The following is a 25150-nucleotide window of genomic DNA, read 5'->3' as shown; positions in this document are numbered from 1 at the left end:
GAAAGAAAGACATCTTTTGATGTGTACCCCTAATGACTAAGGCACCATTTGTCTTCAAAACCTCATTTGGAGGTGCAGTACAGTGGACCTTGCATACTTGTGCTTCGGCTCAACCCAGTTTTACCCATGTCACTTGTGTGTGTGTGTGTGGGGGGGGGGGGGGTCGTTCTATTATAATAATCCAAATTTAAGGGAAAGACGTTCTAAATATTTCACTTTTTGCTAACCTTTTGAAACAAAGAATTTCAATCAAATGAACTTTCTCTTCAATTTACATTTTTTGGCACCCACCTGTACATACGATCCAGGGACACAAAGTATAAAATCCGGTTGTTGTATCAAAGAGGGTGCACGGCCAAAACCACCGTGAGATCGGAGGAGAAAAGTCGGGGCAAAATGTTTACTTTCTGTTATTGGTATCTACTCCAGCAGAGATGAGTGCGGCAGCAGACCACAGGTTGAATATGTACAACATATACACAAGACAGACATGTTCACTTCGTAAAATTTGACAGTTTTTGTGTACAAGTATCTATAGGATCTACAGTTCCAATGGTATTTTCATGTACTTTCCGCACTGTAAGGCGCACCGGATTATAAGGCGCACTCTCAATTAATGACATATTTTAAAACCTTTTCAATCATATAGTAATACTCAAAGTAATAACAATAACTCAAATTATGACTGTAAACTCTCAATAGCATAATAACTCAATGTCAATATGAGCAACCTTGTTCAACCGTAAACACACAAAAGAAACAGGTAAAGCTTACTTTATCAGCTCATTCCCCATCTACCAATCCCAATCTCAATATTGATCCATATATAAGACGCACCATAAGCTTTTTTAAATAAATAAGGCTTTTAGGTGCGCCTTGTAGTGCGGAAAATACAGTATATTGATAATATTTCACTGTAGACCGAATCTATGGAAGTGGCAATTTTTTAACTAATTTTCCAAGTATGCTAGACTTACCAACAAGTAATATATGCCATATTTTTTTTGATTTTGAGGAAAAAAAGAAGAATCTGGAATAAAAGGGTTAAACCTTGAATAATGTCCTAAGCTTCTATTAGAATTGACTTTCCAGTGGTCTGTCAAGATTTCCTGAAAGTTTGAGGTTAATATGTTTTTCCTAAGAAAAAAATGTTTCGTGCAGATATTTGGAAAAATATGGTAGCACATTTGGATTTATGAAGTTTCAGCCCTAAGCCGGCAACACGTAGAAGACGACTTAGTGCACACTAATCCCCATGATGTGTCAAGCGATGCGCAGGGAGCCTTCCCTTACTAAGCACACAGCGCACACCTTGTCAAGACGTACAGACGCAGCTGTTAGCAGCAGACCTCAGACAGCTGCGAGACACACTGGGCCAGCAGAGCAAACAAAGTAGCTGTGAGACGCTTGTGTTGTCATCTTGCCTTTGTTTGTTTCCCTCCTCCTGCTGCCTTTGGCCCTGCAGGAGAGCTGTGCCGGGCTTACGGCTCCCGCTCTGAGCATCAATAATGGAGAACTCACTCCGCGGAAAAGCACTAGGGCGGCCAGAAAACTTCAGACCATTCGGCTACTAATTAACTAATTGAAAGAAGGGAGTCTGTCAATCCGCACGTGCAAATAACCGATTAAATGTCTTTGTGCCTGAGCAGAAGACGCGCAACCAATTGAAAAAGGCATGGAAAAATCATATGCTTGTACATTTACCTGAATTCGACCTTGGGGCATGGCAGAAAAAAAGGCGAACCAAGGTGGGTGGGTAAAGTCAAATGCGGATGCGGTGATTGATTGGGATATTTTTCAGGTGGAAAATACAGGGAAAATAGCACAAAGCTCACGAATCAGGGCAGGGATCAATACAGAGGCGCAACAATGAATTGATGACGAATCGATGGTAAAACGAATATCACATTTACGTGTTAGAATCCCTGCAGCTCGATGCTGCGGTCAGATAAATGGGATTTAATTGACCTTTTCATGGAGATATATACTAAAGATGACGTCACATCATCGCCACGCTTGCTAAATGAATGAGGTTTTATGACGACCGCATTACTACTTTTAATTATATTACTACATGCAGCATATTTACATTATCCAGGTCAAGTGAATAGCTTACTATTTACGATACAGAATTGTTCTCCGCGGACTCAACACTTTTTTTGGTGCAAATTCCTGGGGGGCTAATTAGTGTGCCACAAGAGCTCTTAAAGTGCGCCGCAGGAATGACCCAATTTCAATTGAGAAAATTATTTTAAATAAATAATGTATCTTTGTTCTTTATGGTGGTGACTTATGATTACAAATATAACTAAATGAATCACCTTCTATTAGATGATACAGATGTTTTGTGACGGAAATTGTCAAAATATAAAACATATAGAACAATTTTGACCCAACTTGGGTTTTTTGATGTATGATATCAAAGGAAAAGCATACAAAAAACACACTAGGAGGCTAAAATACTGCGTGGATTGCCAAAACATGACAACTTTCAAATTGTCACGCTGCCGTCCCTTCTAAAAGCTTAAAAACGGGATGTCGAGAGGTGCAACTTCTAAGTATCAAATTTAGTCCATATCAGGCTAAAATTTGTGTCGGCTTCCCAAATCATCAAAATATAAAAAATATCATAATTTGGACCCAACTTGGGCTTTTTGATGTGTGATATCAAAGGGAAAGCATACAAAAACCCACTCGTAGGCTAAAATATTGCATGGATTGCCAAAACATGACAACTTTCAAAATGCCGCGCTGCCGTCCCTTCTAAATGCTTAAAAACAGGATGTCGATATAGGACAGGATGCCTATACTGTATATCAAATTTAGGCCATGTCTGGCTATAATTTGTGTTGACTCCCTAGAACCATCAGGTGGCACTAGCAGACAACTTATGATATTTGCAAGCCTTTCAATGACTTAGTTGATTGGCTTAGCCTGCTCTCCCATAATGCAAAAGTCTTCAAAAGTCAAAATACTCTTATGTCATGTACTGCCACGCAGTACCTTCGGGTCAGCAAAGCAGTCTCATAATTTATTTGATCCAATCAACTCTTTGACAAACCGTGCATTTGCCTGCCTTTCAAGCATCTCCTTGTGCTTAAAGTTAACACAGGGTTTGGAATAAAAATAAAAGGGGTAACATCTACCAATATGGCTGGCTGCATGGTATTGCGAGATGCAGTATGACTATGTTTTTTTAACACAAAGGTCAACATCCTAATGGCCAATAATTGACTAAACCTGTCTTATTTTTGTACTTAAAGTTGGGCTTTTTTAAAGGAGTGAGATCAGAACGGCACAAGTAAATGTTATCCTTCAGTGCAGATTGTGAAGGCATGATGACTTTGAGGCAGTATGAGGAAGCTACAAGACTCAAGCTTCAGTACCCTATTCCATCCGCAAGGTCCTGGGAGCACATGGATGAGAAGCAGTAGAAAGAAAGGCGCTGATTTTTTTTTTTTTTTTTTGCAAGTCCTTCTCTCCAGCTGTCAGACCCTCTCCGTGTCCCATGGGGGGTTGCCACGGTGACAGGAGGCCACATGTCTTGGGGGCGTCGTCTTGCTCAAAGGACCCCATTGTTCTTATGCTTAAGCCGTCTTCACTATGCCTGTCTACTAGGGACGGTAGCTTCGGCTTCACACCCCTCACTCACACGCCCCCCCCCCCCCCCCCCCAAAAAAAAAGCTATAGACTTGCACCTTTCTGCATACACACTAAACAATAAAGCAGCCTGTTCGCAGTCACCCAAACTTAGCAAAGGTCGGCACGCCGTGTTGTATAAACACGCTCGCCTTTTTCTTTTAAACATATCAACCCGACTCATGCAAACGAATGTGAATGTTGCTAAATGCGTTCTTCTACATTTGTTTCACTGGCTGAGTGCTTGATCGTTTTGAAGAGGCGGCTTGATAAGCAGTACCTCAAAACGACCACGGGATGGCACTACAGTCTCGCTGCGTCACCCCTGAGGGCGAGGGACCATTCGTCTCCGGATCGGCAAATCCTGAACTGGCATTCAGACACAAAACGGGGACCTTGGTGTCCTACGGCCGAGTGACTCAAGCTTGATCTTAAAGTGGAAAGTCAATTACACTGTGATGGATACATCTCGCTGCGGAATCTCCTGAGAAGCCGACCTTCCCATGTGGGCTGAAAACTCGAGTTGCTGCGACTGTGAATGCTTAAAAACTCTCTTGGGGATGTTTTTTTTTTAAAAATCCGGTAGAGGTCGACAGGCAGCATATTTTCATTCAACTCCACTCACGTTTTTCAAAACGGTCATTCACTGTTGTCGAGATCACGGTGCGTTAGTTGCCGTCGCACTAATTTTGCGTAAGGTTGAGAGCTTTCGATCTTCAAACAGTTGAATTTTAAAATGTGGGACTCATTAAACTTAGTAAAATATTTTTTAGAAGGCTAATTCCTACCTAACTGCTATATTCGTGTGTACATTTGTAAAGTTTCAGTATTATCTTTGAGATGGTCAATTTTAACTGTTTGCAACAGTCATTGAGGATGTTTGTTCGTTGGATCGTCTCTGTGTGTGTGCAAAGTAGATTTTGTAAAGTAAAAAGAGCATTTGGTTCCACATGTCCTTGCTTTTATTCGTCCCTTTTTCTGAATAGCCACCACGGCTTTAATTGACCAAACCAAGTGCTTTTTTTTTTTTTTTTGCGCAACTATTTAATTCTTCCCTCTATTTCTTTTGCATTAAGCCAGTAGCCTCTAACCTTGTCTGGCAGATTGGTAATGCACTAAGGCCATCTTCATTTATCCACTAAGAGAAAATATTGACTCGTTGAGGCTCGATCTAGTGACTTTTGAGAGTAAAGGGCCAATGTGTGGTTAGATATTGATTGAGAGCAGGTCAGCATAAATGATTGGGCTCTTGGTATATTGAGTGGTTTGCATAAAGGAACGATGCAAATCAACACTTTCAACCCATATAAAAACAAGCTTGTACAACAGGCAATTTAATGTTAACAGCGGGGGAAAAAAAAAATCCCAGATGTAAGGTATGTTTGAATGGAAGGCAAAAACTGTCCAATTATGAGGTCCTCAGACAGTACCCGTTGGCAGACAAATAGAAGGGAATCTACGACTGCTGGACTTCCTGCCGGTTCCTTTTTTGATTTCGGGGGAAACCGCAGGCACCCAGGACAGCCCCGTGTCATTATTATCCGTGTTGAGTTGGTTCCGTAGACTGCGGCGCACTGAGCGCTGCCCCCTGCTGGGAAGACGTTTGAAGACATCCTCGAAATTAAAATCGGCCTGCCAGGAAGCCAGGCCACTGCTGCCTTGCGCCCCGTTTTCAGGAGGGCCACACTTTGAGTCGTTGTTTGTTTTCTGCTGCGCTTCAATTTCCTGTTGAGGTTGTTTCTCCGCCAGGTTCAAAGAACACCTCCTGCGCCTTGACACAATTCGGGCACGCCAGGTTGCCCCGGGGGATGCGACAGTCAAGGTCCCTGCACAGGTTTGTTCTCCTAACAGGCAAGCAGAGGCTGAACCGTCACCAACTGGATGACCTTCCGAATTTGTATCTGTTTGTGTGCTGGGTGTGTCAGCAATTGTGAGGGCACAATGTTCTTCGGCACCAACTGCGATTGCTTCTGATGGGACTTCTATTGACACAGCAGTGACTGGAGTGATCTCTCTTTCAGGGTTCTCGTTGGTCTGCAACTGAGGTTCCACACACGGCAGGTTATCTATTGAAACACTGGCTTTTTTCCTCGCGGCCCGGGGCCTTGATGAGCAAGCGTTCTTCCCTAATGCGCTTTTGCCAGAATGCAACGGAACGCCTGATGGACTTTCACCAATAGAAACTGTAGTCCCATGGCCATTGCTTGCTGATTCACCAGGTTCATATTTGGAGAAAGCAATTTCATCTAGGATTTTAGAGAGAAATCAGTACAACAAAAGTCATCAGTTATGGCTTGACAAATTTCAAGGTTAACAACATTATAAATGGGACGCATTATGAATAGTTATTAAAGTTTGTATATAAAAAGTTGGGTCTCCGGAGTGCCTTTCCAGCCATCCAGTGTCAACCTCTCTTTTGCTGCGTGCCATTAAAAAAAATAACGATAAAAAACACCTTTTCAGTGCAAGCATATTTAGAGCACTCTGGCTGATCTTTCAAGGATCACGGAATAGTGTTTTATTACTATGTAAACACAGACACTACCAAATGAAAGATGACTACACTCTTTTTTTCATGCTGAAAAGGTTTTGGCTTTCTTCTTTTTTTTAATTAATCAGCAATACAAAAGATATTTTATGAAAACATTGACTTTTACGCTAATAATTAACTAACTATAGTGATGCCTCAACATTACAAACGTCCTTTTCTTCTACAAAATACCCAAAATAACAATAAAAATTGACTTTTCATCACAAAAGAATGTTTTCAAAATAGCGTAAGAATTTGACATTTGGAAAACTTCCCAAACTATTCGCAATCCATTTACTGTCGTAGTGATACTAGTATTGGTTAGTGGAGCTTGGGTGCTGGCATGTACGCATGCATATACACTTACAGTAGGTTATTGCTTGTACTTTTCACCTTGAAACTCTTTGTAGAAATTTAACGCGAATTTAACTACTTTGATCAATCACAATGTACTTGAAGTGCAGTGCAGTGCACAATGCACTTGAAGTGCAGGTGAACGTCTGGCAAACTTTTGCGTCGTTGAACGAAGCCTGACGAGAATACCTCACCAATGTGGGCCTCTCACTGGGACAGGAGCTTTAAGTGAGCCTTAATCATTATACAAGTGTGAGAAGCGTATATATTTTTTACCCGCACTGCTGGTGGGGAGACTGTTCTCCGCTTCTCCAGAAGGGTGGATGAACAACTCTGTGATGGGACTAAGTCCAGGATTCTTGGATGCGTATTCTCGGGAGCCGTAAAGAGAAAGGTTGACTTCCTTCTTCCACCGATTTGCTGCTGTTGAGGCTGACTGTGGAGACAAAAGTTGCGCAAAAAAAAACAAAACTGGTGGATTTAAACATTTACTATTTATTCAAGTGTGCTGTATACTATATGAAAAAATTGCATCACTCGTTTGCGACAAGGTGCTGCTAATCTTGCTAGTCCTATGGAGGCCTATTTACTGAACGGTCATCTGTAAACCTCACACCGGTTGAACAAGGGAATATGAGAATTTTATGGAGTTTGGTATGTCAGGCTCCAGAGGAAGATGAACACCTCACATTACTGTGAGCACTTCTGCAACATTAATGCAGATGCATGGGACATCATTTTGCATTCTGGATGCTGTGAATAAGTACAGGGCCTCTTTACAAGCAGACGGAGATTTACACTGCTTGTCCATCTCCAGCAATTCATAATTAATTTACTGGTAAATGCTGCCTGTCTACTCAAACATTGTGAGAGTCATACTATAATACTATATATAAAGTATTGCAATATAAGTTTTAACTTTCTTAAATCATGATTGTGAACACACCTTTAATTATTTGCAAACCATATTCATTTTGACGCATGAATCTCCCAATTTAAAAGGCCTATTTCAAACGTTCCACAGTGAAATATATGCATATAAATTACATGTGACACATTGGTAATTTCAAATAAAATATGAGTTTCATGGTCCTGCTATTTCTAAACAGGAAGTAATGTCATGTTTGCTAGGGCCACACCTCTCACAGTGTGGCTGCCTTGCCCCCTTGAAGACGTCATTCAATGCCGGCCGGCCACCAAACATCCATACCATCGTCTTGAGGGCTCACCCTCAGGAAGCTAATAAGTGCTGGAGACCATGCCAGCAGAGTGACTAAATGGGCTGAAAACTGCCATTTTCCTGACATTAAAATGTAAAACAGCGTCAATGCGCCGCTCTCACAAACACCCGTTCCTTCGATCAAATCGGTTCCCGCGGTAACCCGGTATAGTTCGCCTGCGTGCGAATTACTTAGTAGTAGCTGACATCGATTGTCGGGCTGTGTGCGACTGTGTGACTTTTCTGACCAGAATCTGTGTAACACGAGCCTCGGTAAACTCACTTTAATCGTCTCAGAAGGCTTGGCAGCAGAGCGTGTCGACCTCCTCACAGGTTTGTTCATCTCCACTAGCTAAAGGGAAGAGAAAATTGGCAGAAAGATGATGAACATGATATGGACCATTTCTCGAACGCACACTCACAGAAAGTAGATATGCTGAAATGTGATTACTTCCGTATTTAATGGAATTAAACAGTGGATCTATTGGCAACTGTTAGATAAAGCTGACTGATAAAAAGAAAATCATGTCTGCTAAATGGTGAGATCAGAAGCCGTAATACCTTTCTCTTCCGACTACGAGTAGCTGGCAATCCATTTGTACGTTCAGATGTAGGCGCTGCCTGCAATGGAAGGCATTTGTGTGGTCAGGGAGAGAAAGATTGGAGAAAAAAAAAGAAGAATAAAAGCAGAGTTCAGTTTCATGTTGCGAATCAACTTCCGAGAATCCTCTATATTACAGAGTATTGTAAAATACATTGAATATTTCCCGACCCAACCCAAACTGGTTGCCGGCACACAAAGATGACCAGCTGGACTGACAAACAAATCTAAGGACAATTTGGAGTGTCCAATATACTTACCATGCCGTGTTTTTGAAACGTGGGAGGAAACCGAAGTGTTCAGAGAAAACCCACACGGGCATGGGAACATCACGCAAACCACATACAGGTTATGGAGTCAGTTTAATAACATTTGGGGATCTACTGTATAGAAGGTGGCCGTAATTTACAGTAGCACCAGGACCGTGAGCGTTTATAAGTACCGTAATTACACCTGAAGTTGTTTAAAATCTTGGAAATGGTGCTACTGTGGTTAAATTGAGGCTGATATTTATCTAAATAAATTACATTTGGTTCCCCTACAAACAAACACTTTAAAAATAGTTTCTAACATTTGACTATATTTCATGGTTAACTGTGACCTCCTCTGCACTCCCAAAAATGTGTTCATTTTGCTATTTCTGTGTCGGTTTGAATTGCTTCTGTTAAAAGTGAAGCCACCAAGTCCAATGGTGACTTTAGTCTGGTGTGGAAATGGTCAACAATAAATTCACAGGATGCAGGTTAATATCACCAAAAAAACATGAACCTGGACATGCATATCTGCTAACTATACCATTTTCACGCAAGATTAGGCAAAGAATTTTTAGATTTAGTTTCACATGTTGATCTTTTCATAGTTTTTGTGTCTTCCTTATTCATGGAACTCTTCTGTGTGGTGTCAAAAAGCCATAGATATAGCAACCATTAAAAGGAGTTCATCTTTCCTCATATGTTCACTGCTAAGTGAAATTGGCTGACGTTACTCAAGTTTTGTTTTCTATTGAGACATTTGTTTTCCAAATTTAAAAGAATAGGTACAGGTCTCCAACATTAAATGTAAATTTTTATTAGATTCCACCAACACTGCTTATCCTGTTCAAGTGAGTGTGCTGGAGCCTGGAACAGGTAACTATAGGCAAAAGGCTGACTACGCCATGGACTTGTTTCAAGTCAATCCCAGGACACATAAGCAACCAGTTACACTCACATTCACAGTTAGAGTGGTACCCATGTTGCTTGCCCACAAGTCAGTTTCACTGAGGAATGACAACATGAAAGAATTGGAGGGGAACAATAACAAACACGAATGGAGGGCAGACCTTTTTATCACGCTTCCTCAATCTAGCTGTAGCTTTGATGACAGCCTCAGGTTGCTTCTCCTCTGACAGGTCATTTAGGAAGTTGAGCTGAGTTGCTGGTCTTGCCTCAGACTTCACTTCTAAAAACAAAAATCAGTAAATCTGGTTGTTCATTTACTAATATAATACCACAACTACAGTGTTGCCTTGTTTTCTGCGGTTAATGGACACCGGAAAACCCCCGCAATAAGTGAATTCTGCAAGATAGGACCCACCCATCCCGACGGACATTGTACGTATGCAAATCAAGTGTATGAAGTGTGCTGATTAAAACCTTGTCCATCGTTCTTTCCCATGTCCAGAGATCTCCTAGCCATAGTACAACACAGCAAAGTGCATCCAGAGCGTGGTGAGTGCCGGCTCACCAACTCTCTTCGCAGAACTGAGCGCATTGCAACTTTTCTTTGAGGGCCAGCCTCAGTCTGTGTTGTCAATCGCATGCATCTGCTCACGTAAGCCAGAACACCTTTATATAATGCCATGACTCAGTCGATGTGAAATGACAAGCAATGGTTACGCAAAAGTGCCTTCATTTGCGTGTATTGACTGACTGTTAGAGTGCTTCAGACTCCATAGTAGGCCTGAGTGTGGGAGTGTTATTGCAGTACATCAGGCACTGCTGTGAATTGACGTCCTTTGAAGAAAAAAAGTTAAACACTGAAGCCGTAAAAGTCAAGCGCTAAGTGGCGAGGTAACACTGTAGAACTGGGCATAGATAATAAATTGGATTTTTCTAATCAATAATTTTTTTTTTTAATGGGTCTTCACTTTCACTTTCCCAATTTGTAAAGTTGTAACAGTGTTTTACCTGATGTTATCAGTGGAGAAAACGCCTCATCATGGAAAGCATCATTTAAATTCATTTGGGCATTATTCGTAAGCTCTGAAAAAAAAATAAAAATAAAGCAAAGTCATACATTACGCTGACCTCGCATTACAACTGATTGTAAACAAAATGCAAAATCCAACCTGTCATAACTGCAGAGTCATTGAGTTCTTTGGACGGAAAAGTGATCTAGATGCAAAGAAAAAAAAATACAGAATAATTTCTCAACCACAAACTAGGCCATCTTGTACTAAAGAATTCTTTTTTGTATGATTAGATTTCGGGGTCAGCCTATTTTTTAAGTTATGTAAATGTTATTGTAAAGCATATCTCTAACTCACATGAAGCAATAACAAAGGATTTGAAAAAACACTGCAGCCTCGGCGTCTCAAAATAAGGGTAAAATTATGCAATGTGAACAAAACTGTAGCCTAATTGCGATAGCTGTGTTTGTGTGACATCTCACAAATTTTTGTTTTGGCACACTTTGCCAAGTTCTAATGAGTAAACATTTGTTTTGGCTGAGTTAGTTTCTCTTAGACCATAACTGTGACATTTTTATTTCAAAATTAGCGATACAATAAAGGTTTTTGGTAAAACAACTAGAAAGCAAAATATACATTATCTAGTTACTACTGATCAGAAAAAGTAAACTGGCACAACAGTAAGTCGTAGTTTCTTCTGCTTAAATAACTCATTGCACTGTTTATACTTCATAAGACGTGTAACGGATAAAACCCAATATTAACAAAGAATAAAAAATTTTAAAAAAACTTGAGAGCGAGAAGAGCAATCGATAACACAAAAACTATTATTACAGTATTAAACAGTGTATTGATACCTATTTACAAAAAATCCTGTTCATTCTCAACTAACAAATGTAACTTCATCACACAATTACAAAAATAATCATGCAGAATTCAACTGTATAAGAAAAAAAATAAAATACAGACAGGTACCATACCTTTTCAAACTCCTCTACGCCATCTTCTGCAATATGCAGCAACCTGCAGTTATGAGACAACGCAAAGACCGGGGAGGCCCCAATATCACTGCTGTGGTCTGGTTGAGCTTGCGGGGTGCAAGATTCATTCCGCTGTGGTGTCTTGAACGTTGAATTCTTCAAGATGCCACCTGGTGTTGATGCCCGAGCTGGTGTCCCCCCCTTCTGCAACGGGGTGCTGGGGGGCAGTTTTCGATCAAACAATTCAGGGGAAAGAGGACACCCAAAATGCACCTGCTTCTTTTTCTTGTTTGCCGCAGATGTCCCAGAGGAGACGTTTTCTTCTGTATGCACAAGAACAATGAAAAGTGAATCAAATCAAAAAATGTTATCAGCTGTGCACGATTTGTGGAAGGACAATTCCAGGACGAATAGTTTGAAAGATTTTTTTTTTTTTTTTTTAAATGTTAGGACGCAAGTAATAGAAAGCTTTTCTTTGACAACTACGGCTGTCACTACTAAATATTTCTAAAAGCAACCATTCCAAATGTTTATTGCACTGATTGATCAGATACAATTTTACTTTTTCATACTTTTCCCCCCAGAACATTTCAAATATCCTGATATTGTTGCTTATTTTCTATTGTTTCACAATTAAAAACAAACAAGAAACAAAACAAAGAAAGAATTAAGTAATACACAATATGGAGTAATGTGTTGTACGCAACATTTTTGAAAATGAAAGCTACTTGGCTACAGATTAATCCATATACACTACCTCAGATTAAGTTAGAATTGCGTGATTATATCCAAAATAGTAATCACCATTATTCTGGTCAATATCGATATCAAAAGTATCAATGACGATTATTTATCATGTTTGGTCAAAGATGTCTATTTATTGCCCCCCTTTTTTTTAAAACAAGCAGCAGATAAACAAGGCTTCAAGGCTTGATATTTAGGAACAATAATAATGTTAAACTAAAACAAAGTAAATAATAATTGAAAGAAAATCACCCAAGACATGGCAAAAACTTGGCACACATGGCAACAATGCCTACTTCCTTGCTGAGTGCAAACCAATGAAAAAAATGAAGCCTACTTACAACCACGCACATTATTTACTTTTAAGCAAATTTTAATCAATTAGCGGTCAAAATGTCATTTTTGGTAATTCCAACTCAACGCCATTTCACACGGGTAAATATTATATTAGGGTAAATTAAGCAGCTTTAGTTGTGCAAAAATGTGGAAAGTATTGCTCCCTGGTGGTAGGATGACAAAGTGCTTGATTTGACATACACGTACCTGTCTTTTTAAATGTTAATATCACTGAGGAGAAGCTTAATTCATCGTGGCAGACAATATCGTGATCGCGATTGAAAATCGATTCATCGCGCAGCCCTAGATTAAACTACATGCAAATTGGTTGAAGAGCAATGAGTATGCTGCTGACGTGTATTTGGAACTGAGAAACAGCTCCAGGGATTTAAAGCAGCTCTAATTGTATGTCACTCATCAAACGGATGCTGGTTTACTTTTAAACTTCGCTTTTAACAGTTATGTGACATCATGCATGCAGCGATCATAAAAATCCCTAATCAACTGGTGCATCTCTCCCTTCACCTACTGTATATTGCTTCAAAAAAGACAAGGCATGACTGTACCATTGTCAATGTTTAATATGTGTTCTGCTGTTTTATTAGTAATGTTTTTACGCTATATGTTCTGTAAAACACTTTGTTGCAGCTGCTGCAAAAGCACCATATAATGATTTATTTTAAGTTTAACTAACAATGGATCTAAATTATTACCATGTTTTTGGGACTATTGGGCACACCAGGCTATTAGGCACAATCTTAAAGAAGGTTTGTACATTACTAGTCTGGTGGTTCCATGATAAATATGACTGGAAAATGTATCTCGGAAAGCAGTGTGTGTTTTACCTGGTGATTTTCTATTTTTTGGGGAGGGGGGCATTGAGAGCCGGAAAGCCGAGGAAGATTCCTCAGGCGAAGCTGATGTAAGGTCACTGGGCAGCGCTTGGCTGGAGTTTTGAGGTTCAAACACGGTGTCCTGTTGAGGAAGAATAAGTTAAAATGATTTTTTTCACAAGTACCTCCAGATAACCCAGTTCCAAGTACTTCCTTTACTAACACAGAAGGAAAACCAATCTCCACAATGTCAGCTTGAATAATAACTGCATGCCGTTTTAGGACATGTTTTACTGTCATGTTAACGAACAATTCAACAACTGACTAAAGCAACACACTCAAGTCAATATCATCAATGCACCAACCTCCATTAAAAACATGAGAGACACTGCCTTGTAGCTGTATAGCATGTAAAAGTTATTAATTGTGCTATTTTTTGAATGAGGACTAAAGAAGAAAATATGTTGAGATGCAACAACACAATCTGAAGATGTTTACGACTGTTATGAGGTAAGTCTGGCTTTTTCTGTTAATTCACTGCTAACATGCACATCTACAGTAAGTGTCAGAAATGCACACCTGTTGGTTGTTTTCAGATGAAAAGGTGTTATATACCAAGGGCATGAGTGGCTCATGGTAACCACGAAGAGGCGTAGAAGGTTGGGTTTCCTCTACAGTCTCACTTGATGGCAGCGGTCCTCTGTTGACATCGTCCTTGGATTCTGCCACTAGCTCCTTCTCTCCCTGTGGACACAACAAACCATCAAAGCTTCCAATCAGAAGACAGACAGCATAAAGGTTGGATTTGTGTTTTTTGTTTTTTTTAATTGAAAGAAACAGAAACACCGTTTCATGACAGCAGTCAAGAAAGTTCATGGTCAGTGATAATACCTCCTTGTCACTCCCTTTCAAGTAAAAGTCTGGAACATATGCATCTCTAATCTGCACTTCACAGCCTTTCAGGGGGCCCACTCGACGCTTTTTGCAGGGTGCAGGTGACACCCCTTGATGGTTATTCTCTTTCCCTTCATCTGGGTGGTATTCATCTGAAATGTAAAATGCAGCCCTTGAAAATATTTTGAAGACACACCAAAACAACATTAGACCAACCTTTTGACCTAAATGGTTCAGCAATGGCATACACATCAACGTATAATGATTAGTGTCTGTTACTTGTGATAATAAACTCATACTTAAGTGATAATTGTTCATGTTTTATTTTTGCCAAGATAGACGCAAGAGCGAGTGCTATAAAGGCACTGCCCAATTAAAAAAACAACCTAAAAGCCTTCAGTTTTCTCAAAAACTGACAGCGTGCCTTATAAAGGGCATAAAACACGAGTTTTAGTTTTTGATAAATTATTCTGAATGATCTTTCATTGCTTTCCAAAATAATAGCAGATGCTCGCAAATGTCTCATTTAGATTGGACACAAAAAATACTCAAATCTGCTTGCATGATAGACAACATAAAATCAGAAAATATTTTCTTATGATGGAGAGAAACCACAGTATCTTGACTCTTTTAGGTACAAACAGTTGCTTTCAACAATTAATTGTTGAAACTTGTGGAAACTGTACATTTGTGTTGTTTTAATTACTTTGATGTTCACGCTGTTATTTTTTCCTCTACGTAGGCACATGTAACTTGCAAGGCTAACAAGGTAGCTGGACGGCACAGATGACTAGATTGTTCAACGGATTTTAATGAGGTTTACTTTTTGTCAACATCAAAGAATATAGTTTTAGACAAATATATTTAAAATGAGCTCAAAGGTATTTTTTGCCTATCAAAGGTTATTTCCCTTGTTTGGATTGTACTGTACTTTTTGTCGTGCAGTCGAGCGGAATGACACCACAGAGTTGGGCTTGTAGTGCTTGATTGCACTGTTTTTGTATAGTGCTTGCCAGTAGAGATCCTAGTGACTGACCAATGTTGAGAACTGAAACTTTCAATCCTGTTGCAATGACTTACCAGACAGATAATCTCTTGTCTTCATGCATCCTCCAGTGTTGTCAGCCTGTCTTGGCATCAGATCACGGACCTCGCTCTCCTCCACACCCATTAGACTTTGGAAGGAAGCTATTTTCTGCTTCAGGTTGGATGCTACCCGAGGGAGGAAGGGACTACCTCTGACAAGCTGCTGAGAGTTCAGATAACGGAGACAACAAATCTACTAAGAGATGCAACTCAACATTTCAATATGAATGACAAAACAAGTTTCTGTATGTATAAAACGAATAAAGTATATATTTTTTGTCACAAGTCTCATGTATAAAAGGGTGAGTACCATACATAATTCAGCATAAACAATTTCGATCCAATTTAGATTAAAATAGACTTTGTGTAAATGTGAAAATAGTACTGAATGTGAAAGATTACAAGCCATCCTATCAAAGTAGGCCTCTTTGGCACAGATGAATAGAAAACATTGTTAAACCCACTAATATTTACACACAATTTTACACAGTGCTGGTGATACTTTACTACAAATGTAAAAACATTGCAAGTTCCAACTGGACTTAAATAGAACTTTAAATACCAAACTACAACAACAACAACAGAGTGTTTCATAACAAAGCAGGACAATAATAAAACAATTCAAATAAACACAGGTTTGTAGTTGGCCACATGGTGAAGCAATACAGACCTAAAGGGTTTCACAAATTGACAGCAACCACCCAAGTACCTATAACTTTAACTCTTTGGGAAAATTTCAAGTCAGCATTCGTATCACAATTAACAGTGACAGGCTGAAAAGAATAAGAAGTGCATCTCTATTCCTGGTGCATTATAGCCTACTACTTGAAACGTGACAGAATGTAAAAGTAAAGATGATCACGCACCTGTAAACTCAAGATTGCATCACAAAATCCCTCAAAAAGTGATAAGAAAACAAACACTGTTTGCGTTGTGACTTCTCACCTCTGGAGTTTGACAGTTTGAAGGTTTCTTCATTTTTTGTTGAGCAATGAAGCGGATGAGCGAGTTCGTTTCTGGAGAGCCCCTAACACCTACACTAGACCTCCTCCTTGCTTTTAATTGCGCCACGCGAGACTTTTCTGGAGCAAGGGAAAAGGGTAAGATTTATCAAATTTGCTTTCTTAAAGTATATTGTACCAGTGACCTCACCTTTGCTTTTCGATGGTAACAGGCTGAAACTTTGAACGGTAATGCCAAACTGAGAAGGTGTGAGTCTTTGCAATTCAAAAGACGTCCTTGAAAAACATGCAGATTTTTCTTCTGAAGGGGACAACATTTTGCTCTGGTCTGTCTCCTTGTCCACGATAGGCTTCTGTGCAGTGGTCATCTGCATAACAAAACGTAAATTAAACTACAATGTTACCATGTGTAGTTCTTTTGTTTTTCCAGATTATAGTGGTCAACATTGAATTCAAAACTGTTGGTTTAAAATGGGCCTTGGCGCGTTAGAGAAAAAAGGTTAACGATGGCCACTGAAAATGTAATTAATCATTTAATACCCACATATACTCGAAAAATGGTTAAAGACCGAATTAAAAAAAAAATACTGGTTTGTCGTTCGAGCAAATGTGACCTATAGACATTAGTGATTGTGGATAAGTATTACAGCAAACACTCACCTTAAAATATGCAAAATCCTTTAACCCTGTGTAGACAAATTTAAAAAAACCCAGAGGTTGAAGTTCAAATACAAGTGTATACAGTATTCCGTGAAAATTATGTAAGAAAGGATCGAACAATTTCAAATTACGCTCCACAACACCATGTGATGCTTTCAGATCCTTCCGCAGACATCATAGCACTCAGAAACCGGGGTGGAAAAAAATCGCTGTCTCGTTTTGGTGTAAAACAAAATTGGGTTGGTGAGGAAATTCACTAATTGGTTTCGTCAAAATGCCAAAATAACTCAAAAACTCAATATATTGTCGAAATACTACATTCTATGTGCAGTTATCGAAGCAAAACAGGAACTACTTTAATATGAATTGCCCAATGGGAATGCGAAAATGTTTCACGTGACCACCCAAACCTGCTTCGTTTCCGGTTTGTCTGTCAAAATTGTGACTGATTATAAATTTAGACAGCCGGGCGTCAAAAAAAAAAACAAAACCTAACGGCAAGATGCAAACAAATATGCACATAAAGTTAAATAAAACATTAAAGATAAATTTCTGCATATTTAGCGAACGATCAAGTAAATAGAGTACTGATGACCACTGTGTAGTATAATGCGGTATATTTTAAAATTATTATACAACACTTATAAAGTGGTTTTAAACACTTCAAAGAGTTTGTAAAATTCAACATACTAACTCTTGATAATGCATTGCTGTGAACCAAAAGGCAATTCACATCATAAAACACCATTCACACCACGAAGTTGAATGAGAAAATGTCAAAATATGCAAAGCTGTATCTGGGTCAAATGTGCCTACTTTGAAGTATCTAAATCATAAAAATATTTTGTTTGGATTGAAAAAAATGTTTCTTAATTAATTCCATTAGTGTTTCTTCATAATGCCTATGATTTAGAGGGGCAATGTGTAAGATTTATTGCGTTTTTCATCACGGACAGCAGGAGGTGCTGCAGGTGCTGCATTTATCATTGTCCGTAGCTATTACTGACATGGCAGCCTCCGGAAGAGTGCCACCCCCCATGTAATATAATTTAATATTAACTGGACCTATGATTACGTTTAAAACACTGTTGGTTGTTAAGAACACATTCATTTGCAAGTTTTTGACATGGATAATAATTCAATGTATTCATTTTTAATGAAAAACGGTCTAAATCTTGCACACTGTCCCTTTAAGGATTGGTCTCAAACTCATTTGTGTCAAACTCAAGTGTGTCATTTTCACCACAAAAACAAAGCTTGTTAGCATGTCAGTTTCATTAGAATGACATAATATATAGAAAATACTGCTCATATGTTAAGTAAAACCAATGAAACAACATTAAATGTGGTGCAGTGGACCAAAGCTTAGGATACCCACCTCACAGTGCGTTGGGTGGGGATTTCTTTCAGGCCTCGAGCTAGTCTGTGTGTATTTTGTATGTTGTCCCTCAAAGAGAGACATCATACTTCTCCATCCAAACTCCAATTTATTCTGATGCCATTGAGGGCATCCTGCAGTTGAGAGACATTACAAACAGCAGAAAATCACAATAGTAAGTTGGATTGCTGAGGTCTGGCCGCTTTTGTGGACTGTGAGGCTCAATCCAGGCTCAATTCAGCAGAGCTTTATGATTCCACCTGTAGGAGCTCGATTATATGTGCCCCCCCCCCTTCTGCAAAGGGGTGTTGGGAGGCAGGTCCTTATCAAAGAACTCAAGGGAAAAGGGACAGGGGTGTCCAAATTTGGTCCTCGGGGGATGGTGTCCTGCATGTGTTCCGAGTTTCTTTCCCCAGGACACCTGATTCAAATGATCAGGATCTTTGTCAGGGATAGCCAATTATTGTAAGAATTCAGTACTGTGAGGAAAGATGGTAAAATCATTACATGTACATGAATGCATAGTTTTCAGTAGTACTGTAACCAATACAATTCATGTGCCAATGGATGTGTGTGCAAGACTTGTGCCAATTTGAACTCTGTAAAGCTAAAGCATGGTCTTCTGTTTTTGCCCCTTTTATTGGCTTTGCATATTTGGCCTGGGCCTACTCCCAAAATAACATTGTTAGGCTAAAAATATTTGAAACTCCAAACTTTTTAAGTCCCTTGGTTTCAGAATGCATCCACTCTAATCCAGCCTCACAGGGAAGATTGAAGCAAAATGAAAGAGGAGTTACCAGTACTTGCATGACTGAGAGCAGTGTGTGTTTTACCTGCTGACTTCATTTCCAGCAGCGAGGGGAAAGATGAGATTAGCAAAGGAGAGGAAGATTCATCTGATGGAAACTGATGTAAGATCACAGGGCTATGCTTGGCTCTGGCTTTGCGGGTCAAATGCATTATTCTTTTGTGAAAGAATACCTAACATTCTGCTGGACAACAGTTCAAGAATTGTACCTTCACTAAAGACTAGCTTAAAACAATTCTCAGCTTTTTTCATGTTGATGCTGAACAAACGCACTTTCACAACATTAATTAAACATTAGTGTATACATTAGCGGCAATGCAGCCAGTTAACTCAGCACTTGGCATAGCCATCATGTGCTTGTATACAGTGGTTGAAGACAAGGGATCTCAAGCACAGGTCCAAGGTCCAAGTCATACTTAATTGTTTCCCTTTTTGTTTGTTTTGTGTGCCTCTATGTTTTTGCTTCCGGTTCTGTGATGCAGCATTTTTTTTAATTGCAGTGTTTGTTCGTTGCATGTGTTTTGCATATTTTTGTGTTTCTGATTTTGCATGAGTTGGGGCACATTTTATAATTTATGTCAAAATGACTTAGACTACTGCTCTCATTCTGCTCTGTGCCATTGCACTGTGTAAATGTGTGCAAAGCAGACACCTCCTTGGTAAATTATTGAAAGCAGTCAAATATTATGGTCAGATGCATAATACCTCCTTCTCTTATCTTTATTTCACAGCCTTCGAGATGCTCCACACGGCCTTTCTTGGTGGATAGATGTGACGTCACTGGAGTGTTATTGTTCGCTTCTTCTTGGTTCTTCTCAACTGAAATGACCAGTCCAGAGATAGAAAAGTCACACAAATATAATGTATTTGTGTGCCTTTTAGCTTGAATCAAAAACATTAAATCAAACCAAAACAATACATTTAAGATACAGACACAATTGAAAGGGAATTATTGCTCTTTCAATGTCTGTTTGAACATTACCTGGAGCGTTTACATGATCTTCCTACACTGATGTGAGTTTTTCATTGTTTTTTTTTTTTTTTTTGGTCCTACTCCCACATTGTAAAAACATCAATTAAAGCCGTGGCTCATGTGTGTGGCTCATTTTTGTTGTCAATCCAAGTCCATGGTGTATACAGTTTTTCGGTTAAAGTCGATTTGGATGTGCTCCAGTACGCCAATGACAGTAAAAATGGATGGAGAAAACAGGTGGATAAATTTAACGCAAAACTAAACAGCTGAATTTGAATTTAAACCATTATGTGAAACACCATGACCTATAAAGATGAGGGACCTAACTACATGTTTAAGGATTGAGCAAATACTGTTAATTAATAATGTTTTGTTTGGTGCCTCCAGACATGTGGAAGCCTAGCGACTGACCCGTGTTGAGGTATTAGATTTTTAATCCGGTGGCTAAGATTTACCAGACAGATAATCCCTCTTTTTTGAGGCATCCTCCGTCGGTGTCATCCTGGCTTGACATAGGATCACATACCACACGCCCATCAGGCTCTTGAGGGCAACGAAAGAAGGTTCATGAAAAATAAATAAATAAATAAAACAAAACCAAAAAACCCGAAACAATATTTTCAGTAATGCAGCTTGGTATTTTTACATAAGAGACACATAGTTCATGGAGAGTCAAGCAACAATTCAGGAGTTACAACCTTTCAAAATATTACAACAGAGATGAAGGATGAGACCACAAAAGTTTATTTAACCATGCGACAGATGGATTGCTATCAGTTACTGTATATGAGTGTATAAACAGCTGGCAGCAGGGTCCATGATGGATCAGAATAACTATTCAGAATGGACTAATGACATTTTCATATTGAAAATGAAAACTGTTAGCCCACATAGGGGCATATTCTGTTGTGACAGGTCCAGAAATTATACTGATCGTTGACAGTAATTTGTGTCATCTGACGGGCTGTTTTGATTGAGCGTGCCAATTTTGCCTTGTAATTTAATCAGAATATTGTAGCCAAGACTGAAAGTATTCTTGGAGCCAGTGCTCCAAAGGAAAACTGAATAGGTGTTGCTCAGCGTTGTCCAGTATCCATGCTTGCATCAAGCCACAAGCAAACGACTCACAACCGGCAAAAACAAATGATTCCTCACCTAACTCACAGGGCCATTATGATGATTGAAGTTATTTGTAACTGCTTTTAAAGCCCCTATTAGTATGTGGAAATCCTCCTCGAAGATGAGAAAAAAAAAAGCCTGCTGACGCTTAGTCCTTTTTCACCATTTAACACCGTCTTAGACGGTACCTCTGGATATGGCTTTGTTCAGAGTTGACCAATCGGATTGATCCGCACTGAACGCACTCTGTTCAAGTGTAACAGGAAATGCCTTTTTCTGACATTTTTGTACATACAGCACATGCCGTTGTCTCCAGACAGTTTACATAGATTAAAGGAGATCTTATTGCTTTAGGGTAGCAGGCCGATTAGCACATTTGCCTCTCATTCTGAGGTTGTTGGTTCGCTTCCGGCCTTCCTGTACAGACTTTGTATGTTCTCCCCATGCCTACGTGTGTTTTCTTTGGGTACTCCGGTTTCCTTCTGCATTCTAAAAACATACATGGTATGTGTATTGGGCACTCGAAAATTCTCCTTAAGTGTGTTTTGTGTGTAAATGTTTGTTTGTCTTTGTGTGCCTTGTGATTGGCTGCTTAGCAGTACAAGGTGTACCCCACCCATTGCCCAAGACAACTGAGAGAGCTCCAGCATGCCCACCAGGCTTATAAGGATAAGGTCTTGAGCAAACCTGTGAGGAGTAATGTTGGATTTTCATGTGGCCAACGCCTTCTTTGAAGAGAGTAGGATCTCTGCCAAATTTCATGCTTTTTTTCACCATCTGAAGGATTTTTACATTTGTCTGCAGTACAGTATTCAGTGTTGGGCAAGTTATTTCAAAACGGTAATGCATTATTTATGACTTATTGCTATAATTTTAAAGTAATTAGTTACACTACAATATTACTATATTTAAAATTAATGCATTACACTACTATTGCATTACTCCGATATTATCCTCACCACCATAACTGGAAATGTGCATTTGCCATTCTAAATGTATCTCATTACGCTCATTACAAATCCAGTGGAACGTTCGCCTTTTGTTGGCCTAAAACAGTACAAATCAAATCAAATTTGTATTGTATTGTCAACCTTTAAAGACAAGATAAAAAAAATTGTACTTTATTTGAATTCCTTTATAACATAGCTTCACAGCATAGTGATGCATTGTTTCTGCTGGAGGCAAAAAGAGTCAGTGCATTTCACTATTTCAATGTTAATATTCAAATTTAAGCTCAGCTGGCTAGATTAGAAACATATGTTTCAAAAAATAAATGGTTTCAGTGGGGCTAACGTTAGCAGTTAGCCTACATCATTGTTATTGTGTATCATCTTGATACACATTGACCAGAACTGTTTATAGACTGTTATTAATAGCAATTGTACAGTAAAAATTAGCATTAGCTTACCTTGTTTTTATTGCCAGTTGCGACAGGGATCTTGCTGACAAGGTTTTGAAACTCTGGTGAATCCACTGTGGAAAGCGACAGCATAATGAATAACGAATTCCTAACGAATCTCCTAACCTCTTGATGTCGAAGTGGTATCCCCAGCGAGAGAGCGCAATCCTCCGCATGTTTCCTTTCCACTAACGTCTTGTTACTATGGCCCCTATCTAAATGGTTTGTCAAATCACTGGTCCTATTTTGTGGACAGCTTTTTAAGTGTCGCGCACAAAGTGCGCCTAACGATTATATTTTTCTTAAATAAATAATGTATGTGTATGTCCATCTTGAGTACATGTTGTCCATATTCAACCTGCCGTTTCATCTCAGCTGTAGTGGATCAGCAAGTAAACATTTTGAGACATTTCTCCTTTTTGGCGAATTGGGGGGGGGGGAATACACTACTTTCAGGCTCAAAATGCATTGTGATGCATTACTTTACTCTCGTTTGGCTGATTGAATGGCTGAATGAGCACCTGATTTGGCTTGAATCAGATGGCCAAATACGCGAGTCATTCAATCATCCATTTTCTTAACTGCTTGTCCTCACAAGGGTCACATGCTTGCTGGGGCCTATCCCAGCTGTCTATGAGCAATAGACGGAGTACATACTGAACTTGTTGTCAGCCAATTGCAGGGCACAGAGGGACGAATAACCATTCAGATTCACAAACACACCTCGGGGGAGACTGGCACACTGGAAAGCTGGAGCCGGAAACGAACCATGGACCATAGAACGATGAGGCGGTTGTGCTAACCACTCTGCCACCACACAGCAGAATCGATGTTCGTTATATTATTATTACAGTCCAGGTTTTAAGAGTATAATGACAGCGTATTGAATGTTGCTTTAACTGTTGCTAGCATTACTTTTCATTTATTATGATTTGTGATTTGGCTTTGTGATCTGGAGTAAGACCATAAAAATAGCTCACTTAAATTGGCCGGTTTGTGATTGAACACTCAATTAAGTGCTGTGATGATATCGCATACTGTATATAGTAATTTCTGGAATATAACTGAGATCACATTTGTGGCAAGAGTGAAACTGGACGGAAATCCAAACCTGGGCAAGAAAATCAAAATGGCTGAACTGTTCCTTGGATAAGAAGAACAATCCTTATCCTGTTCCTTGGGTTTCCCTCACGGTTATTTCTTCACATAAGCAAATGACATATAATAGCAAATTAATATAATAATGTGAATTTACCCTGTAGAAGTCAACTAAAAAGGAATGCATTTTTTGAGAAGGGGAAGTAAAAATTGCAATAGAGATAATGTGGTTGCATAAACTCGGACACCCACTTAAAACTGGAGAGTTCAGAATTAACCAGTCACATTCAAGCATCTGGTAACTCAAAGTCAGCTTATTCCTGCACTTTGCATTATTCTTCCTGTGTCGTTGTTGTTTTTTTTCCTGGGTACTCTGGTTTCCTCCAACATTTTAAAAGCATACATGGGAGGTACTGTGTGACTGGTTGTTTGTTTTTGTGTGCCCTGCGATTGCCTGATGACCAGTTCATGGTGTATGTACCCTGATTGCTGCCCAAAGACAGCTGGGATGGACTCCAGCACGCCCACGACCCCTGTGAGGATAAGCGCTCAAGGTAATGGATGGATAGATGAATGCTAGCAAGCTGCTGGCTTATCATTAGATCCCAGATGTCGAATGATGAGGTTCAGTCGTTTATGTTACCATAAGCGCTAACAGATTGCCCATTCAGCTACTACCAGTCCAGATACTTGACACACACGCATGCACGCACACGTGCACACACACACACCCCCACACACTCACACACACACGCACAACCTGTACCTCATCATCCAGCCATACGTCATTTTTTTCTCTCCTTCCATTATTCAAAAGTAATAAACTGACCAGAGAAGTGAAGACAACTGCCAAGTCACTTAATAAAGACTGCTGCCAGGGAGAAGAGCATACTTACCCAAAACAACACTTCTCCAAGCTCAACCAATCAATCAGCATCGTTAGCACAACCCGTCCTGCTCAACAGTTTCAGGTTGGTACGTACACAAAGTACCTATTCTCTTGGAAGACCTTGGTGGAATCTTCTTGACCAAAAAAGTGTCAAACTTCAGTCCCCGAGGGCCTTTTTCTTGCATGGTTTCTCCATCGAACACATGAATAAAATGATAATGAATTACCAGAATAAAATGATTAGCTCCTGAACAAAGTCTGCAGGAGCTTGAAATTGATCCTCATCCATTTGAATCAGAGAGCGAAACATCGAAAACATGCAGGATACCGACACCTATGTTCTAGAACCAAAACTTGTTGTACCCAAGCATTTGGGGTATATCAGGAAGTTCTTGAATTGGTTCTGGCATCTGAAAGTCACTTCAGTGGTAGAGCTACACCAAGTGCTATTACCAGTTTCATACAGGTAGAAATAACA

General features: G+C 39.5%; 1 protein-coding gene across 5 annotated transcripts; it reads right to left on the bottom strand.

Annotated features, from left to right (window-relative positions):
* Window positions 1–4957: 4957 nt before the first annotated feature.
* cdca2 (cell division cycle associated 2) lies at window positions 4958–17332 on the bottom strand. 5 transcript variants are annotated; one of them, XM_088421723.1, is made up of 16 exons: window positions 17127–17332; window positions 17009–17034; window positions 16539–16716; window positions 16332–16468; window positions 15381–15549; window positions 14298–14452; window positions 13986–14150; window positions 13419–13548; window positions 11494–11816; window positions 10673–10718; window positions 10512–10586; window positions 9665–9783; window positions 8304–8363; window positions 8026–8094; window positions 6800–6959; window positions 4958–5885 (listed from the first exon to the last, which is right to left on the bottom strand). In XM_088421723.1, the coding sequence occupies exons 3-16, from the start codon at window positions 16714–16716 to the stop codon at window positions 5059–5061; spliced, it is 2613 nt and encodes an 870-aa protein (XP_088277849.1). In that variant the 5' UTR covers window positions 17009–17034; window positions 17127–17332; the 3' UTR covers window positions 4958–5058. The 5 variants fall into 5 exon arrangements, with proteins under 5 accessions (XP_088277849.1, XP_088277842.1, XP_088277866.1 ...); XM_088421716.1 differs by having other exon boundaries at window positions 17009–17332; XM_088421740.1 differs by having other exon boundaries at window positions 14022–14150; window positions 17009–17332.
* Between the last annotated feature and the right edge of the window lie 7818 nt (window positions 17333–25150).

Source organism: Hippichthys cyanospilos, chromosome 1 (genome assembly GCF_059441005.1).
Source record: "Hippichthys cyanospilos isolate Australia breed blue-spotted pipefish chromosome 1, RoL_Hcya_1.0, whole genome shotgun sequence".
Lineage (NCBI taxonomy): Eukaryota > Metazoa > Chordata > Actinopteri > Syngnathiformes > Syngnathidae > Hippichthys > Hippichthys cyanospilos.
This window is presented reverse-complemented; position numbering and strand designations above follow the sequence as displayed.